Source organism: Lipophrys pholis (assembly GCF_963383615.2).
Source record: "Lipophrys pholis genome assembly, chromosome: 19".
Taxonomy (NCBI): Eukaryota; Metazoa; Chordata; class Actinopteri; order Blenniiformes; family Blenniidae; genus Lipophrys; species Lipophrys pholis.
In genome coordinates, this window is record NC_137647.1 from 26,024,195 (window position 1) to 26,041,724 (window position 17,530).

Sequence of the window (17,530 nt, forward strand, 5' to 3'; positions counted from 1 at the left end):
GTTTAGTAGCTGACCTCTGACCTCTGACCCTGACCCTGAGCTTCACTGTGGTTACAGCTGACCTCTGACCCTGAGCTTCACTGTGGTTACAGCTGACCTCTGACCCTGACCCTGACCCTGAGCTTCACTGTGGTTACAGCTGACCTCTGACTTCTGACCCTGAGCTTCACTGTGGTTACAGCTGACCTCTGACCTCTGACCCTGAGCTTCACTGTGGTTACAGCTGACCTCTGACTTCTGACCCTGAGCTTCACTGTGGTTACAGCTGACCTCTGACTTCTGACCCTGAGCTTCACTGTGGTTACAGCTGACCTCTGACCTCTGACCCTGAGCTTCACTGTGGTTACAGCTGACCTCTGACCTCTGACCCTGAGCTTCACTGTGGTTACAGCTGCAGTGTGTTGCTGAAATAGGCTCAGAGAGAGTTAGACAACTTAGTCCATCATGTACGCAGCAGGTTTATACAGAATAAACTTCTGTTAGTGGCTCACCGACAATCTGGATATAAAATGACGCAGGGTCAGTGAAGTGAAATGTAAATGTAAAGCAGAATTTAGAATAGAGCAGAGTGGAGTTAGATGAGACACTTTTCTTATTTTGACCTGAAGGTAAGGAAACATGACAAATAGACATCCTGAAATAATTCTACCTTGTTTCTTTATCAATAATTCATTTCTAGTCATACATTATTACCTCAAATAGCAATGTTTTCATTTCTTTTCAGAAAGTTTGTAGTGATTCTATCTGAGCCTGGAGATCAGTCAGAGGCTGTTTTCATCATGATTCTTCAATTTAAATCCTCCTCACATAAAGGTTTCATCATTTACAGTAATAAATGATTTAAAGTAATTCAGCATTTTGTTTAGAATAAGAAGAATCATACAGTATCTAAAGAAATTCAGGATCTCCTTCACTATACTTTTTGGTTCTAAGTATTCTTCCCCGTTCATCATGAGAGTGAATCTTTTCTTTCTAGGCTGAATGTGGAATATGATGGTTGCCCGGCGAGCTCAGTTGGTAGAGCGTGAGACTAACAAGCTCTAGGTAGAGGGTTCGTGTCCCACGCCAGGCACCACCGTCCCGTGGGCTCACCACCTGCAGAAAGGTTCTTAATTGGTGCGATGTGATCCAGAACTGGACATGAGCCATGAAGCAACTTTAGCCACTGACGTCATTCTGCCTTTTAAATATGGCGGCGACCACATACAAGTATGGCGGGGACCGTAAACAAGCATGTCGGCAACCACAAACAAGTATGACGGCGCCCATACGCCATTATTTGATACCGCACTGGCGGGGTTTCAATTTTGAGAATAGTATGGCGCTGACCGTGAGCAATTATGGCGGCGACCGCTAACAACTATGTCAGCGCCCGCAAACAAGTATGTCAGCGGCCGTAAGCCACCATCTTGATACCGCACTGGCGGGGTTTCAATTCTGGAGAAGCAAGGTCGCACTGCGGATCATGTACTCTTGCCTCCCACCGACGGTGGCGCTGTGATTGTGCTTTGGAACAAAATGGTGGAACAATGTGGCGGCGATCATAAGTAAGCAGCCATATTGTCGGCCATTTTGGATTCCCCACTGGCAGCCTCTCGAAGTCTGAGGATCCATCCATTAGTATATTCTTAATGTAGCAGGATGGATGTTGCTCCGTCCTCCCTCTCTCTCTCTCCTTCATGGCTGGTACACTGATTAGTGGGTGGTGCCCCTGATAGTTCAGTGTATTTAGGCTCCTCCCACACCTGCGCCACACTCTGACTGGGTGGATGCAGCGGCGTGGCTTGTTGTGTGGCGCTGCTGTGAATTGTGCTGTGCGAGTTTCTCCGTCACCTGCTGGGAGTCTCTCTCCCCTCCATTCCGGCTCGGCACCAGCTTGTCCTTGTCTCCGAGGTAGGCTCGCTTATTCTCTCCAGCTGTTTCCTTTTTTTTTTAATTAGGTTTAAGCGCCATCATTGTCTTTGTTTTCCTCCAGCTCTCTTACAGCTGTGAGCTGCTGCTATCACGGCTCCCATTTGGTGTCCTTGGTTTGGTGTGTCATGTAGTGTTTTAGGTTGAGCCCCCTTCTCTGCTGGCTGTCTGGTATGACCAACCCCCCTGCTTGCTGTACAGTGTCGTCCCCCCCCCCCCCCCAGTAATAGCAAATCAACCTCTTCTGTGTCTTTTTAATGCTTGTCCTGGTTTTATGATTACAGTTCCCCCTTTCATTGATTGATTCAAAATAAAGTTTTTAGTGAGGGACATCACGTCTCCAGCCCTGACTTGTGAGCGAATCTGTGTGTCCTTTTAATCCCTTTTCATTATTTTAACTATCTCCTGGGGTGAAATTCTCCAGGTGGCGTTGTCTGCAACCGGGTTAATAAAAACAACCCCACCACATTAAACTTAATTTGTGAAAGGATGTAAAAAAAATAAATCCATTGATGATTGATAAGGTCATTGTTACTCTCCTTCCTTCACTTGGCTGTGATGATGTATTGATTCTACAAACGGGGTTAAGATATTGCATGTCAGCCTGGTTGTGGAAGTTCCCTTGTGTTAATTCTGAAATACACAAAATCAAACGGCAGAAGTTTTGCTTTGTATAGTTTCATTGATGCTCCGTTCTACAAGTTTATTTTTCTCACTTGTCATGGTCTTGTGCATTTTGCAAAGTACTTTGCATTTTTTCACAAATGAAATCAGGCACAAACATACAGTACATATCCAGCTCCAATAGGCTGCGCACACAAACACTGGAGACATGTCAACGCAGAAAAATACAGTACTGAATATGAACAGTAACAGCTTGTTTTAGAAACCAATACTACATTAACGAGAACAATAAAAACGTTGCTTCAATGATGCAACTTAACAGAATATTGGTCAAGTAACGAAGCTATGAAAACTGGTTATATTTCAGCCGCTGCGTGAATCTTCATGGCTTCATTCACCCTGCAGGTCTTCACTTTCATTCACCATTTTTTGCTGAGATGCAATTTCTTTTGGTGCATTTGTTCCTAATTATTTAACATGTAACTCATCAGAATGTGGTGTGAAAAGTCTACAGACGAGAAAGGAGGAGACACAGCACGCTGTGTTTATGGAGGCAACCCTGGATCCTAACTTCGTGTCTGCTGCTCGTAACAAATCAAACCAGGTAAAGCCATGTTGTGAATTCTGATTCTTTTATGGAAGTGAATATCTTCATCCAAGATGACCACCACACCATCATCAGGTCCTATAATCAGCAGCAGCCAAGGAGGCGTCTACTTAAACGCCTTCTTATATTTTTACGTCCACTTGGGCAGGTTGTTTATTGTACTTCAACGACGAAAATGCCGGATAAGTTTGTTTAGACTGAGGCCACATTGCAAATATGGGCTAGGCATCCCAGTGAGGGAAACATAAGCAAATGGCCTGGGTCTAATAAAGTCAAATATGGGTCACATGTAGGTGAAAACATTCAGATTTGAGGCTGCTTCGCCTGCAGTATGGACGTAGCTCATGTGTCAGAGAACTTCAGGACAAACTTGGTCTGAGATCCGTCAGCAGCTCTGAGCTCTGAAATGTTCCAGAGGAAGTGCTTTTTTAAAATCAAAGTGTACCTGTAACACAGTCAGTCATTAGGAGTCCTTGTTTTCCCAGGTTGACTTTTATGTTGGTGAGGGTTATGGTATATGAAAAACAACTTGGCACCCTGAACAATCCTTTTTTTGTTCATTTGATCTGCTGTTTGTCTGTCCTCCTGTGCTTTTACCCTCTCACGAGCGGCTCGCCTGGCCTCCTCCAGTCCCATCGCGGCACCATTTAATCTACCAAAACACACCAAAAGAGCCGTTAGTTTCCTCTGAGGCTGTCATGTGCAGCTCAGGCTAAAAGAAAATTCCGGAAATCCAAATTATTTCAGAGTTGTGAAGACTTGAGATTATTTTAGTGAACAAAAGCATATTGAGCGAGTCTTTGGTTATAGTTATTATTTTGCAATATAATTGTATTTTCTATCGATATAGAAGAGGCATGCTGTGAATATTATACAATTATGAGGCAACTTTGATTAAACCTTTAATATAATCTAAGTACTTCAAGCTGACCTTAATCATAAAAATATTGATGAACTTCTACCATTTCTTTTTAATAAGTGACATTATGCAGAGTTAAATATGCCACATTTGGAGCCAATTGAATGTAAAATCAGCATGATGAGGACGGATAATTCACAGAAAATTGTTCTGACAGAATACCGGAATTTTCTTTGAATAGAAGGCACACATGTAAATCCACCATGTCCACAGTAATCTGTGATGTTTTTATGCTCAGAACCTGTGCAGGAGGTTTAAAAGTCATCACAACATACAGCAGACCTTTAACGTCTTCTTTTCCAGCTGGGAGTATACTCCAGAGAAAGCTCCTTGTGTGGGACAAAAGGTGAGGACGCTCTGCTCTAAAACTCCAACATACATGATTCATCATGAGCCACAGGGTTTGTGTCATCGTGAAAGAAAAAGAGGGAAAATCTCAAAAGAAAATCACATGAATGAAAAAGCTGAAAATTAAATTTTCATTATCACATACGTACGTACACATATATATATATATATATATGTACGTATATATAAATAAAAGATAAATGTTTTTAGAAAACAATTCATGTCATGAATGGAACGCAGACACATTAAAATGATAACAGGACCATCAGTTTTGACTCCGCTCAGGTTGTGGGACCTATTTAGAAAAAGGTTTGAATTTTAAAGTGAAAACTGCTGTCAGGAGGGTCAAACTCACTTCAGTCATCAGTTGATCTTGAAAAGTAATAGCATGATAACCTTTAAAAATTCTCTTTTTACAACTCTGAATGTTTAATTGTGTTTAGTACAAAAGATATGAAAACATTGTCCAAAACATTTACATCTAGTTTAAAATCATTTCAAAAAACCTGAAGAAGTTGAGTGTTTTAAAAGAAAATGCTTTGAGGAGACTAATACAGAGAACTTCAAAACAAGTTCTGTATCTGTGGCATCTTGCAGCTTTGAGCGTGCAGGTTTATACATCCTCACCATCAGTGTGGATTTATGCTGCTGCTGATTCACAATCAGCATCTCGGAGAGGTCAGAGCGCTCGGTGTTTTCTATCTACGGCTGTGACTAAAATGCTGCAATTCCAAGTGAATTAATGAACAAAAGCAGTCACTTTGAATCAAAAAAGTCCAGTCAATGTTCTCTCTGTGAGTAATGTGCTCCAGTGGGTGAGAGTGGACTCTGTGGGGGGTTTCAACAGACCAGCCATTTACCCTAACCCTAACCCAAAGCCCGTTCTTCCAACCACTGCACACTCCCATCTTGGCCTTTTCTGTTTTGTCGTGGTTTTGCGGTTGCATTGTGGCATTGGCTCTTCTGGGCCACCGTAGGTCTGTCTTTAACTACATGACACGTCCAAACCCTTTGGTAAATCAGAGATGCCCAATAATCCTCAAATTCTCAAACTATCAACCAAGTTGAAAAGCTCAGAAAAGCTTGACGCCGTCTGCACTGAACATGTACTGTCGGCCCATTTCACTTATGGACACTGGAGAAGGAACCAAACGGACGGTGACTTCTTCTGTGGATTTTCTGGAAAATGAGACAACACTGCCCCTATAAAAAGTTTAGTTTGATTAAAAAACATGGCGCTCTGTTGGATCAATGCTTCCTCTCATCGAAGGTTTTGATTGGTTTGAATTGTAATCGTTGTGTGTGTGTGTGTGTAGGCCTTGAATAAAGCCTGTCCTCAGTACTCCGCTGTCACTTTCCCTACTGCTTGATGTATCTTCCTCACAGCCAGGCTCATGTTACAAGGGAGAGGTAGGAGAAATGGAAATCTGATGTGTGTAACGTCCCAAAACCCGAGTATGGATTATTTCAGAAAGCATCATAAACATATTTCAACCATCCAACAAACTTTGTGCTCTTCATCATCGGCCCTGCCCACCCGGACCTTTAGACTCAGTTCTACTCTTGAGTTTCCAGAACTGGCTCATGGTTCTGCTTCGGTTATCTAACTACAGCCCACAGTTAACACTTCTGGATGCTCACGGGAGGAAACTCGTTCTCGTCGTCCAGACACACAGGACCCGTGGCGAACTCATGCTCTGGAATGACTTCGCCTCGCTTCGCTCCGCCGTCTTCAGAGTAACCTTGACAGAAACAGAACACATTCTGATGATGTCCTCACAATTTACTGAATTTATTTTTAATGTTCAAAGACTATTTGAATACTGGTAAAATACTAATCCAAATGTAATAAAGCTAAGAAACTACAAATAAATAACACTTTTGACAAACCGCACAAAACCTGAAAATAAAACTTTTTATCTTCAGGAAATGCAGTTTTATGCATGTATTATTACATTAGTAGTACAGTAATTACATTAGTCAAGTTTTCTTTAATGTTCCATCAGTATGACAATAAACAGCCTATAATCCATGACAATAATGACAAATTATTGGGCAGCACACCTGATTCACATCAGGTGCTTAATCACCTCTCTGCCCTTAATGGAGGAGACAGAGACAGAGACAGAGACAGAGACGGGCGGGAGACATAGACGACTGAGGCTGTGTGCAGGTTTTGAGTTTGTTTTCACTTCAATTTAATAAAATAATTGTGAACTCTGAATCTGACTCCATGCCTCTGTGGGTGAACCCGACGCAACTGCTAAACAATATTAACCCAAATATTACATTACATTCTGGTCTTAACGGTTCTAAAACCAGTTTCATAACAACTAGTCAAAAGTGTAAAATAACATTTGAGCCAATATCATAATAACATTCAGCTGATCATTTAAAAAGGTTATGACATTATTAAAGTGCTGTAAAGAAATGCTTGGAGAATTGTAATAACTGCAGACAGCAATGTAATAACACATGCATAACAAACTGCATTTCATGAAAACCTTGATTCTGACATTAATTCCCTTTAGTCACCAAAAGGAGGTTTATTTGATTGCACAGTCATGTACATTCATTGAGGAGACAAACTATGATTGATTTAGAAGTTATTGGTGGCTCCGGTCTCAGCTGTGAGTGTGTGTTGGTGGATGTGTGCTGGGTGAGCGTGCGAGGACTCACCAGTGAGCGTTGCACTGACGGGTGCGGAGGCTGGTAAGGCTGCGGTCTGAGCGTACGACGGACAGGCGTGTGCAGGCGGCGAGAGCGCCGAGCCCTCCGGCTCTGCCTCTTCATCCTGGGTATCATCAGCACCAAAGAGTCTGCAGACAGGAGGAGGCCGGAACTAAACCAACACAGTCTTCTGTTGACTAGATTAGGATTAGCTAAGATCACTAAAATAGAAACTGGTTCACATAGACAAAGAACACTATTTAAAGAAGGGTTGAGAAACATTCTAATTTCTGTATTCATTTGCTGGACTGATTGTATGGAGCTGAACGGATGAAGCACAAAATGAAAGGGATGCCACGCCGGAGGTGGACATGGTGATGAAGTTATCAAACACATAAGAGTGTCACAGCAAACAAATCTGGAGAAAACATGTGTCACAAAATCAAAACTGTAGGGACAAACAAGAGCAAGAATATTAAGCGACCTGAGAAAAAGTCATCATAAAGTCAAATGAAAGTCCAGTGGAGCCAGCGGAGGAAATGTCTCTCAGCACCAACACAGCTGATCCCTGCTGGAGGAGCCGACTTACAGCTTATTGTCACACACCAACAATTAGAAACAATCAAAACTTCTCCACATGAAACAAACACTTCATGGATTGTTTATGTTGGGTTGCACATCTGTCAAACACAATTGAAGAGACATGAGACATGAGTAGACTTTGGGTGTGTGCAATATTGAGTTTTTGTCCATTTTAATAAACACTAGTAGATTTGTAGGCAAAGTGTGTATTCAAACAGAGTATTTATTGAGTAAAAGCGCTGTTTCCTGTTTTTGAACTGCAGGGTTGATGATTGGTGTCTGGTGACTTTTTGACCTCTGTGAAGCTGCTGTGACCTCATGTCCTTCGTTCAACCATTTGTAGTTTTACACTGTTCTCCGTTTCCTGCCTGGAACTCAATCTGCATGAAATGAAAAGCAAAAGGCACATGTGCTCATTTCTTCACCTGGTTTGGTCTTAAAATGGGGAGTTAGTTACACAGCAGCTGGCTCCGCCTGCCACTGTCAGATCCACATCAGTTCAGTCCACGAGGCCCTGAAGATCAGACAATGAATCCTCTTTTTAAGTGGATGAATCACACTGCACCACTGCACCACCTTCTGCATGGACACTGTGGTTCCAGTAAGAACTGCATGCTGCTTTGCCAACAAGACCTGGATCACAACTGACATCCAGGGTCTTCTGAGCCAGATGAAGGCCTTTAGTGATGATGATCCACAGGAGCTCAAGGTGGGCTGCAGGAGGAGCTCAGGGTCCGGCTCAGGGAGGCAAAGGAGCAGTGCAGTAAGAAGGTGGAGCAGAAGTTGAAAAACAACCGCATGAAAAAGGTGTGGACGGGATGAAAAGTGTCAGCGGATGCAGGTCAAGGAGACGAGTCATCATTGAAGGAGGGGTGGAGAGAAACCTCCTGAAAAACACACCAGATGACTACAACCCCACCCCACCTCTACCGACGCCTGCACAGAAAGAAGCGCTCCTCCACCCAAGATCACAGCAGCCCGGGTGTGTGGAGAGCTGAGGAGGCTCCGCCCAGCAAGGCGTCCCCACGACTGCTGAAGGCCTGTGAGACGGAGCTGGGAGACCCTCTACAGCACATCTTCAACCGGAGCCTGGAGCAGGGGAGGACCCCCAGCTGTGGAAAACCTCCTGCATCGTCCCAGTTCCAAAGAAACCACCACCTGAAGAGCTGAACCACTACAGACCGGTGGCCCTGACGTCACACGTGATGAAGACAATGGAGCGACTGCTGCTCCACCATCTGAGACCACAGGTCCGTCATGCCGCTGACCCTCTGCAGTTTGCATACCAGGAGACGGTGGGAGCGGAGGACGCCATCGTCTACATGTTGCATTGATCCCTCTCCCACCTCGACGGGCAGTGGTGCCGTGAGAATCACATTCTTGGACTTCTTCAGCGCCTTCAACACCATCCAGCACCCGCTACTGGGACACAAACTGAGAAGGAAACTGATGGAGGACTTCGTTATATGGAGTGAGTCCAACCACCTATGCCTCAACACCACCAAGACCAAAGAAATGATGGTGGACTTCAGGAGATCGAGGCAACAACCAGTGTCTGTCACCATTAAAGGGGACAGAGTGGACATTGTTAAGACTTACAAATACCTGGGAGGACAGTTGGATGACAGACTGGACTGGACTGCAAACACAGATGCCCTGTGCAGGAGAACACAGCTGGTTGTCCTTCCTCAGAAGACTGGCATCCTTCAACATCTGTAAAAAGCTGCTGCAGATGTTCAATCACTCTGTGGTGGCGAGCTCCTCTTCTACACCGCATGTGCTGGGAGGGCAGCTTCATGAAGGACGCCACACGTCTGGACAGAATAGTGAGGAAGGCTCTGTGGTGGCACAGAACTGGACAGTCTGGACAGGCACCTGTCAATCATGGACAACCCACTGCATCCACTGTCCAGCACCATGTCCAGGACAACCCACTGCATCCACTGTCCAGCACCATGTCCAGGACAACCCACTGCATCCACTGTCCAGCACCATGTCCAGGACAACCCACTGCATCCACTGTCCAGCACCATGTCCAGGACAACCCACTGCATCCACTGTCCAGCACCATGTCTAGGACAGCCCACTGCATCCACTGTCCAGCACCATGTCTAGGACAACCCACTGCATCCACTGTCCAGCACCATGTCTAGGACAACCCACTGCATCCACTGTCCAGCACCATGTCTAGGACAACCCACTGCATCCTGTGGCTGTTCCGTTCCACTGACAGGCTGAGGAAACCTTCCCTCCTTCATTACCATGAGGCTGTTTAACTCCTCCAGGGGAGTTCAAAGTAAAAGCTGAGGCCAATGACCTCCAGCTAAGAACTGGGCTCGTGGGGGGGCTGTGGTCAACGTCCACTAGGGACTCACACTGTTGTGTGTTGATGCTGCTGAAAATGAATTTCGTATGGTTCTGATCCAGCTGTACGAGGGACTTCCTGAAGACTCACCTGTGTTTGTGAGCCAGCGTGCACTCGCCTCCCTCCTGTGGATCCACATTATAGATGAAGAACTGTCCGTCAGCTGTGGCCACCAGCAGCCGCAACAGCTTCTGGATTCTGAACAACAAATTCACTTTCAGTGTCGGCAGAGAGAAAAAACACTCAGTTTAGAAGATGTGCCACAAAGGGACAACGTGAATTTAGGACATTTATCAAGAAAACAGCTCCATGATTAAACTTCTGTCCAATTAAAAACATTTTTCTTCAAATTGAAATGTCTATTATAATACTTCTTTGCACTGAAGCAAAAAGAAATATAACAGAAAATACTTAATTAATTCCAGGGGAAATTCCTTACAGTGTTACTTTACACAGAGTATCATCTAATATGTAGAAAAAGTAAAATAATAAGTAAATATTAGCATGTACATGTTCTTAAAATGAAATACAAACATAGAGGGGCTTGATGGCAAAAACAACACTAATTACAAAGAAGAGTTATAAAGTGAAAACATCTGTAAGTTAATCTGCTCTCATCAAAAAGGAAAGTGACTCTAAAATCAATTCACATAAAGAGTTAAAAACCCAGTTTTGTCTTTGTTGCTCCGGTACAACGTCACTGTATTCCTTCCTTGTTGCTCAGCCACCAAGGTGCCCACACAGTGGAGTTTAGATTAATGAACTCATCCGGGCGCAGCAGCTGTTAAGGCTTCCAGCTGTGGCAGCAAATACCAACATTTCATGTTTCCAGTCTGATCACAGCATCAGTCTTTGATAATGGAAAACAACCAAAGAAGAAAGAAGCTAGAGGTGGAGAACTTGGGACATGAGGACTGCTTTAAAGAGTAAAGACAGTGTGACGCAGCCATGCGGTGGACACAACAGTCTGAAGCCTCACATGGCCAGCGTGCAGACGTTCTTCTGGCCCGACGAGAACAGGTGGACGGTGGCGAAGGCCCGGTCCTGGCTCATCATGCCGGACACCTGAGCAGGGAGGTAGCTGCTGGCTGCTGTGAACATCTTCCCCACGTAGGCCGTCCAGGTCGCAGCCTCGTCCTCTCCACTGCACAGTTCAGGCCAAAGAGTCAGACTTTCATGGAACATCCACCAGTGAGTCAACGAGGAGGCAACTCATGGGTGTCGGGGTTCAAACACATTACCGTCATTTCCATTAGAAGGTGGTGCTGTGTTTATTTACAGGTTCACTGAGAGTCAGAGACATAGGACAACACTGACCTGAGCTCTTTAGCTCCCTTACTGCTAAGCAAGAGTCGCACTGTGAGGCTGAATCTGTCAACACATGCATGCTGAGGTCTGCAGGTCATACAAACATTTACCAGCATTAACCTGAAGACAAGAAACACTGGAAATCATGTGCTGCCTTTTCAAATGCAACAGAATTTATTTTAAAAAGGATATGGGTTGTTTTGACATTTTAGTGAATTTTACATCTGAAATTATCCTTAAAATTAACAGAATGTTGAAATTGCATTGATTCTTTTGATAAATATTTAAATGTTTTCAGGCTTTTGTAAAAATAATAAATATGCTGATGTTTTGATCTCTTCAACTCTTCCCTGTTTCCACTAAATCAAAGGAGAAGTGTGTGTGTGTGTGTGTGTGTGTGTGTGTGTGTGTGTGTGTGTGTGTGTGTGTGTGTGTGTGTGTGTGTGTGTACCTTGGTCCCAGTTGCTCCAGCTTGAAGATATGAACAGTCTCTGTGTTGCTGGATGCACAGAGGAACTGACCATCAGGGCTGAAGGATAACGAGCTTATACTGACATACCTGCAACACACACACACACACACACACACACACACACACACACACACACACACACACACACACACACACACACACACACACACACACACACACACACACACACACACACACACACACACACACACACACACACACACACACACACACACACACACACACACACACACACACACACACACACACACACACACACACACACACAGTATGTATGAAAGGTTCATGAGGTGAGAGGTAAAACTTTCTTTAGACAGAATCAAAACTACAGAAAAAGTGTGAAATGTGCCAGAATGTGTACAAAGTGTGAAAGGTAGAACAGAGTGAGACCTCTTCATGCCTCTGCGGAATTCAAACAGACGTTGGCCCTCGAGAACGGAGAAGACTCGGATGACGGTGCCCTGCAGGGACCAAGAGTGAGCTTGTTTATAGGGGCATGAGCCACACTTCAGTATATTGGATAGCATCATCAAAATCCTTTCTGATCATACGAGTATAAACTGAGTGCTACAGACATGTGTGATGAGACAGCGCTGGCAAGTCCAAATTTGTGGAGGTGAAAAGTTTAAAGATCCTTCAGCAAAACAATCATGACTTCAGTCACGGATTAGCACACTGCCATCCAGAGACTTAAATCAGCATGTCTGTTTGAGAGTCTAACACATGATTCTTCTTTAATCTGTGTTCATCAACTCTTTCAGTGTTTCTGAAAACAGATGATGAAGTGCATGAGTGTCAGTGTGGTGGTCTTCCTCACCCTCTCTGAGGCGCTGGCCAGTTTGGTGGCTGATGTGTTGAAGGCGAGAGCTGCCAGAGGACTGTCGTGAGCCGGGATCATGGTCACTGTGTTCTGAAACCAAACACAGAAAGTTACTGAGTGGGTTCAACTTCACGTCCCTGGGTGGGACCAGATGGCCCTAATCCAGCATACCTGCTCATCATCCTGGTACTAAACATCTGCAGCCTCCAGCTGTGGAGCCACATGGGATCTATCCTTCTGGAAGCCTCCAGGAAGCTTGAATTAAATTCACTTCTTTTATGTTAGTTTTAATCATTTGCACACCATACTTCATTTTAAGAGTCTTTTCCATCTCTTTAAAACAACAGATTAAATTTCTTATAATAGGCTTAAAGGATGAAACAGCTGAAAAGGCTTAAACTGACAAATAAATAAATAAAATAAAATAGAAGTTCAAATAACAGAAATGGTTAAAATGGCATAACTGGTCAAAACTGCTTAAAATAAAAATATAAATGAATAAATAAAACTCCTGAAATGGTAAAAAAATCTTGCTAAAATGGCTTGAATAACTAAATGTTGTAAAAAATAGTTTCAAATGCTAAAATGTAAACTGTAGGAATGGCTGAAAAGAAAAAACTAATACAAATGTGTGGATGTGTGGATTTCAACATATGCGAAGACCTGAGTTAGCGTTCCGTCTTGGACACTGTCCAAAAGGCTTCAAGGTCCAACTAATAAGAGTGGAAGACTAAGAGATAAAGAACATCATGGTCACTGCTGTCCACCGGATCCTCCAGGTTCTGGAAGCTTCTGTTCCTCTATAGATGATTGAAGAGCTTGAAGCTGCTCTGTCGGAATGGAGGACTGATCAATGCAGGATGAACGACGACCTCTCTGCCCATAAACTGGAGACGCAACCTGGAGACCTCCAGAGTTTCAAATGGTCTGAGTCTCTTATCCAGGTGACCATGCCTTGTGGATCCTGTGATGCCTGTCAGGATTCAGGCCCTGCGGAGTCTCTGCATCCCACTGAGGTTGTACTCAACATCTGATGTGCCAGTACTCCTCCAGAAGCTCCACATATTTGTCTGTCTTGTGGTCGATGTGGTCCTCTCAGAGAACAGAACAACCTGTGGAGTTTGCTGAGATGAAAAGTGTTGCTGTGGAAACATTGTCCCCAGATGGCTTTTACTTCCCAGAGATGTTCTGTTGCCAGAAGCCAGATGAAGCCGTCCTGGTAGCAGCTGGGAGCTTCTCCACAGTCCTGATGAGGGCGATGATCTGCAGTGGTCAGTCCCACTGCTGATGGTGTCGTCAAGCCTCCATCATGACGTGAGCAGTCCCTCACTCCAGGATTTTCAGCAGCAGCAGAAGCTCTAAGCTGGAGGAAACCTTCTGGTGATCCCCCCTCCCCCACCAGAAGTGGTATTGTCTTGGCAGACAGCCTGGATTCCAAAGTGGTGGAGGCTTGGCACCCCACTGTTTGCTCCATCTCATCCAGACTCTCTCCTGCTTCATTGCCACCACCCTACCAACTCCAAACTTCTTCCTAACCCAGGAGTCTCCTTCTCCTGGAGCTGTTTTAAATGAAACCAGGATCTCACCCTAAACTTAACCAAGTGTTATGAAACAACCAGACTGTAAACCCTCACAAACATCTTTATCACTGTGAACATAAAAGGAATTTACTCAGATCATAAGTATTTTTGTTGAAGGGCACTTTGCCACACATATAGGCCCCGTTTCCACGACAACGAATTAAAGTGTATCCGCAAAACTTTCTTCACTTCTGGGGGGTCCGTTTCCACGACACCAGTGTTCTGATCCACTGTATCCACAAAGTTTTTAATCCGGCTCCCAAAGTGGAAAGATTCTTTCACGGTGCAAATCCCTCCTGCAGAGACTGATGGAGGCTACAGAGCCTGTTACTGCTCATCTCCCCCCCCCCCCCCTGCTCATCCAGTTGTAAACAAACATGGCGGCCGCGTAGTGGTACGACCCGTAGTGGTACGACCCATAGTGGTACGACCCGTGGTGGTACGACCCGTGGTGGTACGACCCGTGGTGGTACGGCCCGTGGTGGTACGGCCCGTGGTGGTACGGCCCGTGGTGGTACGGCCCGTAGTGGTACGGCCCGTAGTGGTACGACCCGCGTACCACTCCCGTATCCATATTCTAGTTTTCTCCTCCAGATCAGTAGTTTAATAGTTGAGACTCTCCCTGATATCATCCGGTTCCTCATCACAAATTTCCCATGATCCTCTGTGATTCGCTAGTGTCCGCCATCTTTTATGACAACACGCCGGTAACTGTTGAGGAAGGTGCAAAGTGGGAGTTATGTGCGTAGTTGTCGGCTCTTCTAACGATTCTGCTCACAACAATGTTACGTTTCATATTGTGTTGGTGCTTTTTTGAGAGGACTTTCAACACAGAATGATCTAATACATAGACATACAGTAGTAGACCTATACTAGATTGTGTATGTCTACATAGTAGACATACTCTAGTAGATCATTCACTATAAGGTGTAGATTGGAGGCTCTACACATATAGTGAAGATCTACTAGCATATGTCTATGCTGTCGGCTCGTTGGAGCAGACATTCACACACGGGACAGATTGACGGCAGAGTTCATTTAGTCCCTCATTAGTCCTCCAACAGGACATTTCTTCACCAAATGGACCGTCTTCAGCAGCCACACAGTGCAGTGCTCTGGAAGGTGATGGAGGCCTGGGGTGTAGTTCTGGGAGTCAGGGTACAGGTTGTATTGACTATCGTAGTAAACCGGAGTACCGGAGGAGAACCAGCATACAGAGAGAGAACATGAGAACTCCACACAGGAAGGCTCCTGATGGGATTTGCACTAGGACCCTTTTTTTTTTTTACTGGGACCTTGTGGCTGTGAGGCGAGAGGCTGTGGACTAATTCACACGGACATCGTGCCGACATCGTCCTCAAATTTTAACAAATTGCTGCAGGGGTCCACTCCACCGCACCCCTCTATCTTAGCTTCATCTGGAAGGTTCAATCCTTGATAAAGGAAAAATCTCATGAATCCGATATTGAAGATATGTTCTTATACAGCTGTAGACATAGAAGATGGCGGACCCAAGCGAATCGGAGAGGATCATGGGAAATCTGAGGTCAGTTGCAAACGATCTATGATGGAAATCACCATCAATCACACAAGTGAAGGACCGCCCACTGCAGTTTCCAAACCACTGCCAGGACTGCCACAAAGAAAGTCCTGCATGGATTTTAGAAGTGCTTAAACTAACCTGTTTGGAATGTGGTTTTGGAAATATACAGTGAGTTTAGCAAGTAAATGAGAATTGGACTTTTCAGGTGTTTATAGTGACTGCATGTTTCTTACCAAACCATTGGCATCGTACACAATGATCTCCCCAATGGTGGCACTGCCAGGGTACGCCAGGTAGGAGTTGGAATGATTGATGGAGAGAGCACACAGACCTACAAGTAAAAGTAATGATCAACTTCAATCTTTAAAATGTTTGGTAATATCTCTTTTAACTGTGTTTACTGTGGACGCTGCCCACCTATCAGACAACAATATGTCCATTAATATGCACCGTCGCTTCCAAATAAATAAACAACATGAGAGATAATAAAAGTCCAGGAAAGCGGTGTGGAGCCAGAGCAGCTTACCTGCTGGGTTTGACGGAGTGTTGAGCAAAGTTTTCAGCAGCTTCATATCTTTGATGTTGTGAATATAAATGGCCTCTTCAAGACACACCACCAGTCTCTGCAAGCAGCACAAACACAAACAACATGTGGAGTCGGTTTCAAAAAGCAGTGAGGGAAACGGGAGTTCACTGGAAAAGAAAGTCAGTCTTTTATTATGGTAACTCACTCAGGGTCGCCCGGCTCAGAGGTCTAACCTGCCGCTCTGGAGCCACATGGCTCTTCAGCCCTTCATGAAGCTTTCACTACATAACGGTCAAGTAAACATTTTTCTTTGAATGAGATTTTACTGCACAGAGTCAACGGTGATATTCTGACGGCAGGAAGCCGAGCCTGAACAAATCCAAGGGAAGGAATGGCTCAAAGAAAACTAGTGAACAAGTTTCATCTGATGTGAAAGAACCACTTTCCCTTTAGAGCCAGTGGTGCTGGTGTGTGTGTGGACTGAACGAATGAAGACAAATTAGTGAGAAACACACAAAGTGATGAAAGAACGAATAATATGTGTAAACCAGCTCAAAGTTGAGCTAAACAGGGAAAAAACTATTAAAGTGACAGTTAAAACAGCTCAAATGTCCAAATAATAATAATGATAATAATAATAATAATAATAATAATAATAATAATAATACAAACACATTCTCTACTTATAAGGTTAAGTTTAAGACTTTTCTATTTAATAAACTTTACTAACTGTAAGGCCAGTTTAGTTAAGCTGCTTTAGGTTTATACTGCTAGGAGATCTTATTAACTGATAACTAACACTGATGTACACGTACAGATTTATGTAGTAATGTAACAGCCCCTGATATAGGTTCAAGTTACAACAAGCTGCAAACAAATATTTCCTCTAATCAGTGGGTTCCGACCTGATGGAGTCCCTCATGAGGGTGTAAGTGTGACTAGATAATGATGGTGATGTTTGGTGAGCTGAACATAAACAAGTCTTCCTCTGCATCATGGTGAGCTGGAGGAGCTTCACTCAAACTCCCTGAAGATGTTCTGAACTCACAGTCTCTTTAAACTGCTCTGTGAAACAGGGCTGTGGAACCTGTGGGAACATACTGCTAGAAGGAACACACTATGAAGGAACCCGCTATGAAGGAACACGCTATGAAGGAACACGCTATGAAGGAACACACTATGAAGGAACACGCTATGAAGGAACACGCTATGAAGGAACACGCTATGAAGGAAC

At 44.3% G+C, this 17,530-nt stretch overlaps 1 protein-coding gene across 2 annotated transcripts in view; it reads right to left on the reverse strand.

Moving 5' to 3' along the window:
• Window positions 1–2,577: 2,577 nt before the first annotated feature.
• Window positions 2,578–17,530, reverse strand: part of wipi1 (WD repeat domain, phosphoinositide interacting 1) — a 34,247-nt gene continuing 19,294 nt past the window's right edge. For both annotated transcript variants that reach the window (XM_080488098.1, XM_080488097.1), the window contains exons 4-13: window positions 16,297–16,393; window positions 16,004–16,101; window positions 12,645–12,737; window positions 12,218–12,288; window positions 11,786–11,893; window positions 11,006–11,170; window positions 10,117–10,224; window positions 7,089–7,228; window positions 6,051–6,151; window positions 2,578–3,794 (exon numbers count right to left, since the gene is read on the reverse strand). In XM_080488098.1, coding sequence (XP_080344224.1) covers window positions 3,744–3,794; window positions 6,051–6,151; window positions 7,089–7,228; window positions 10,117–10,224; window positions 11,006–11,170; window positions 11,786–11,893; window positions 12,218–12,288; window positions 12,645–12,737; window positions 16,004–16,101; window positions 16,297–16,393 — 1,032 coding nt within the window. In that variant the 3' untranslated portion in view covers window positions 2,578–3,743. The remainder of the gene's footprint in view (window positions 3,795–6,050; window positions 6,152–7,088; window positions 7,229–10,116; window positions 10,225–11,005; window positions 11,171–11,785; window positions 11,894–12,217; window positions 12,289–12,644; window positions 12,738–16,003; window positions 16,102–16,296; window positions 16,394–17,530) is intronic.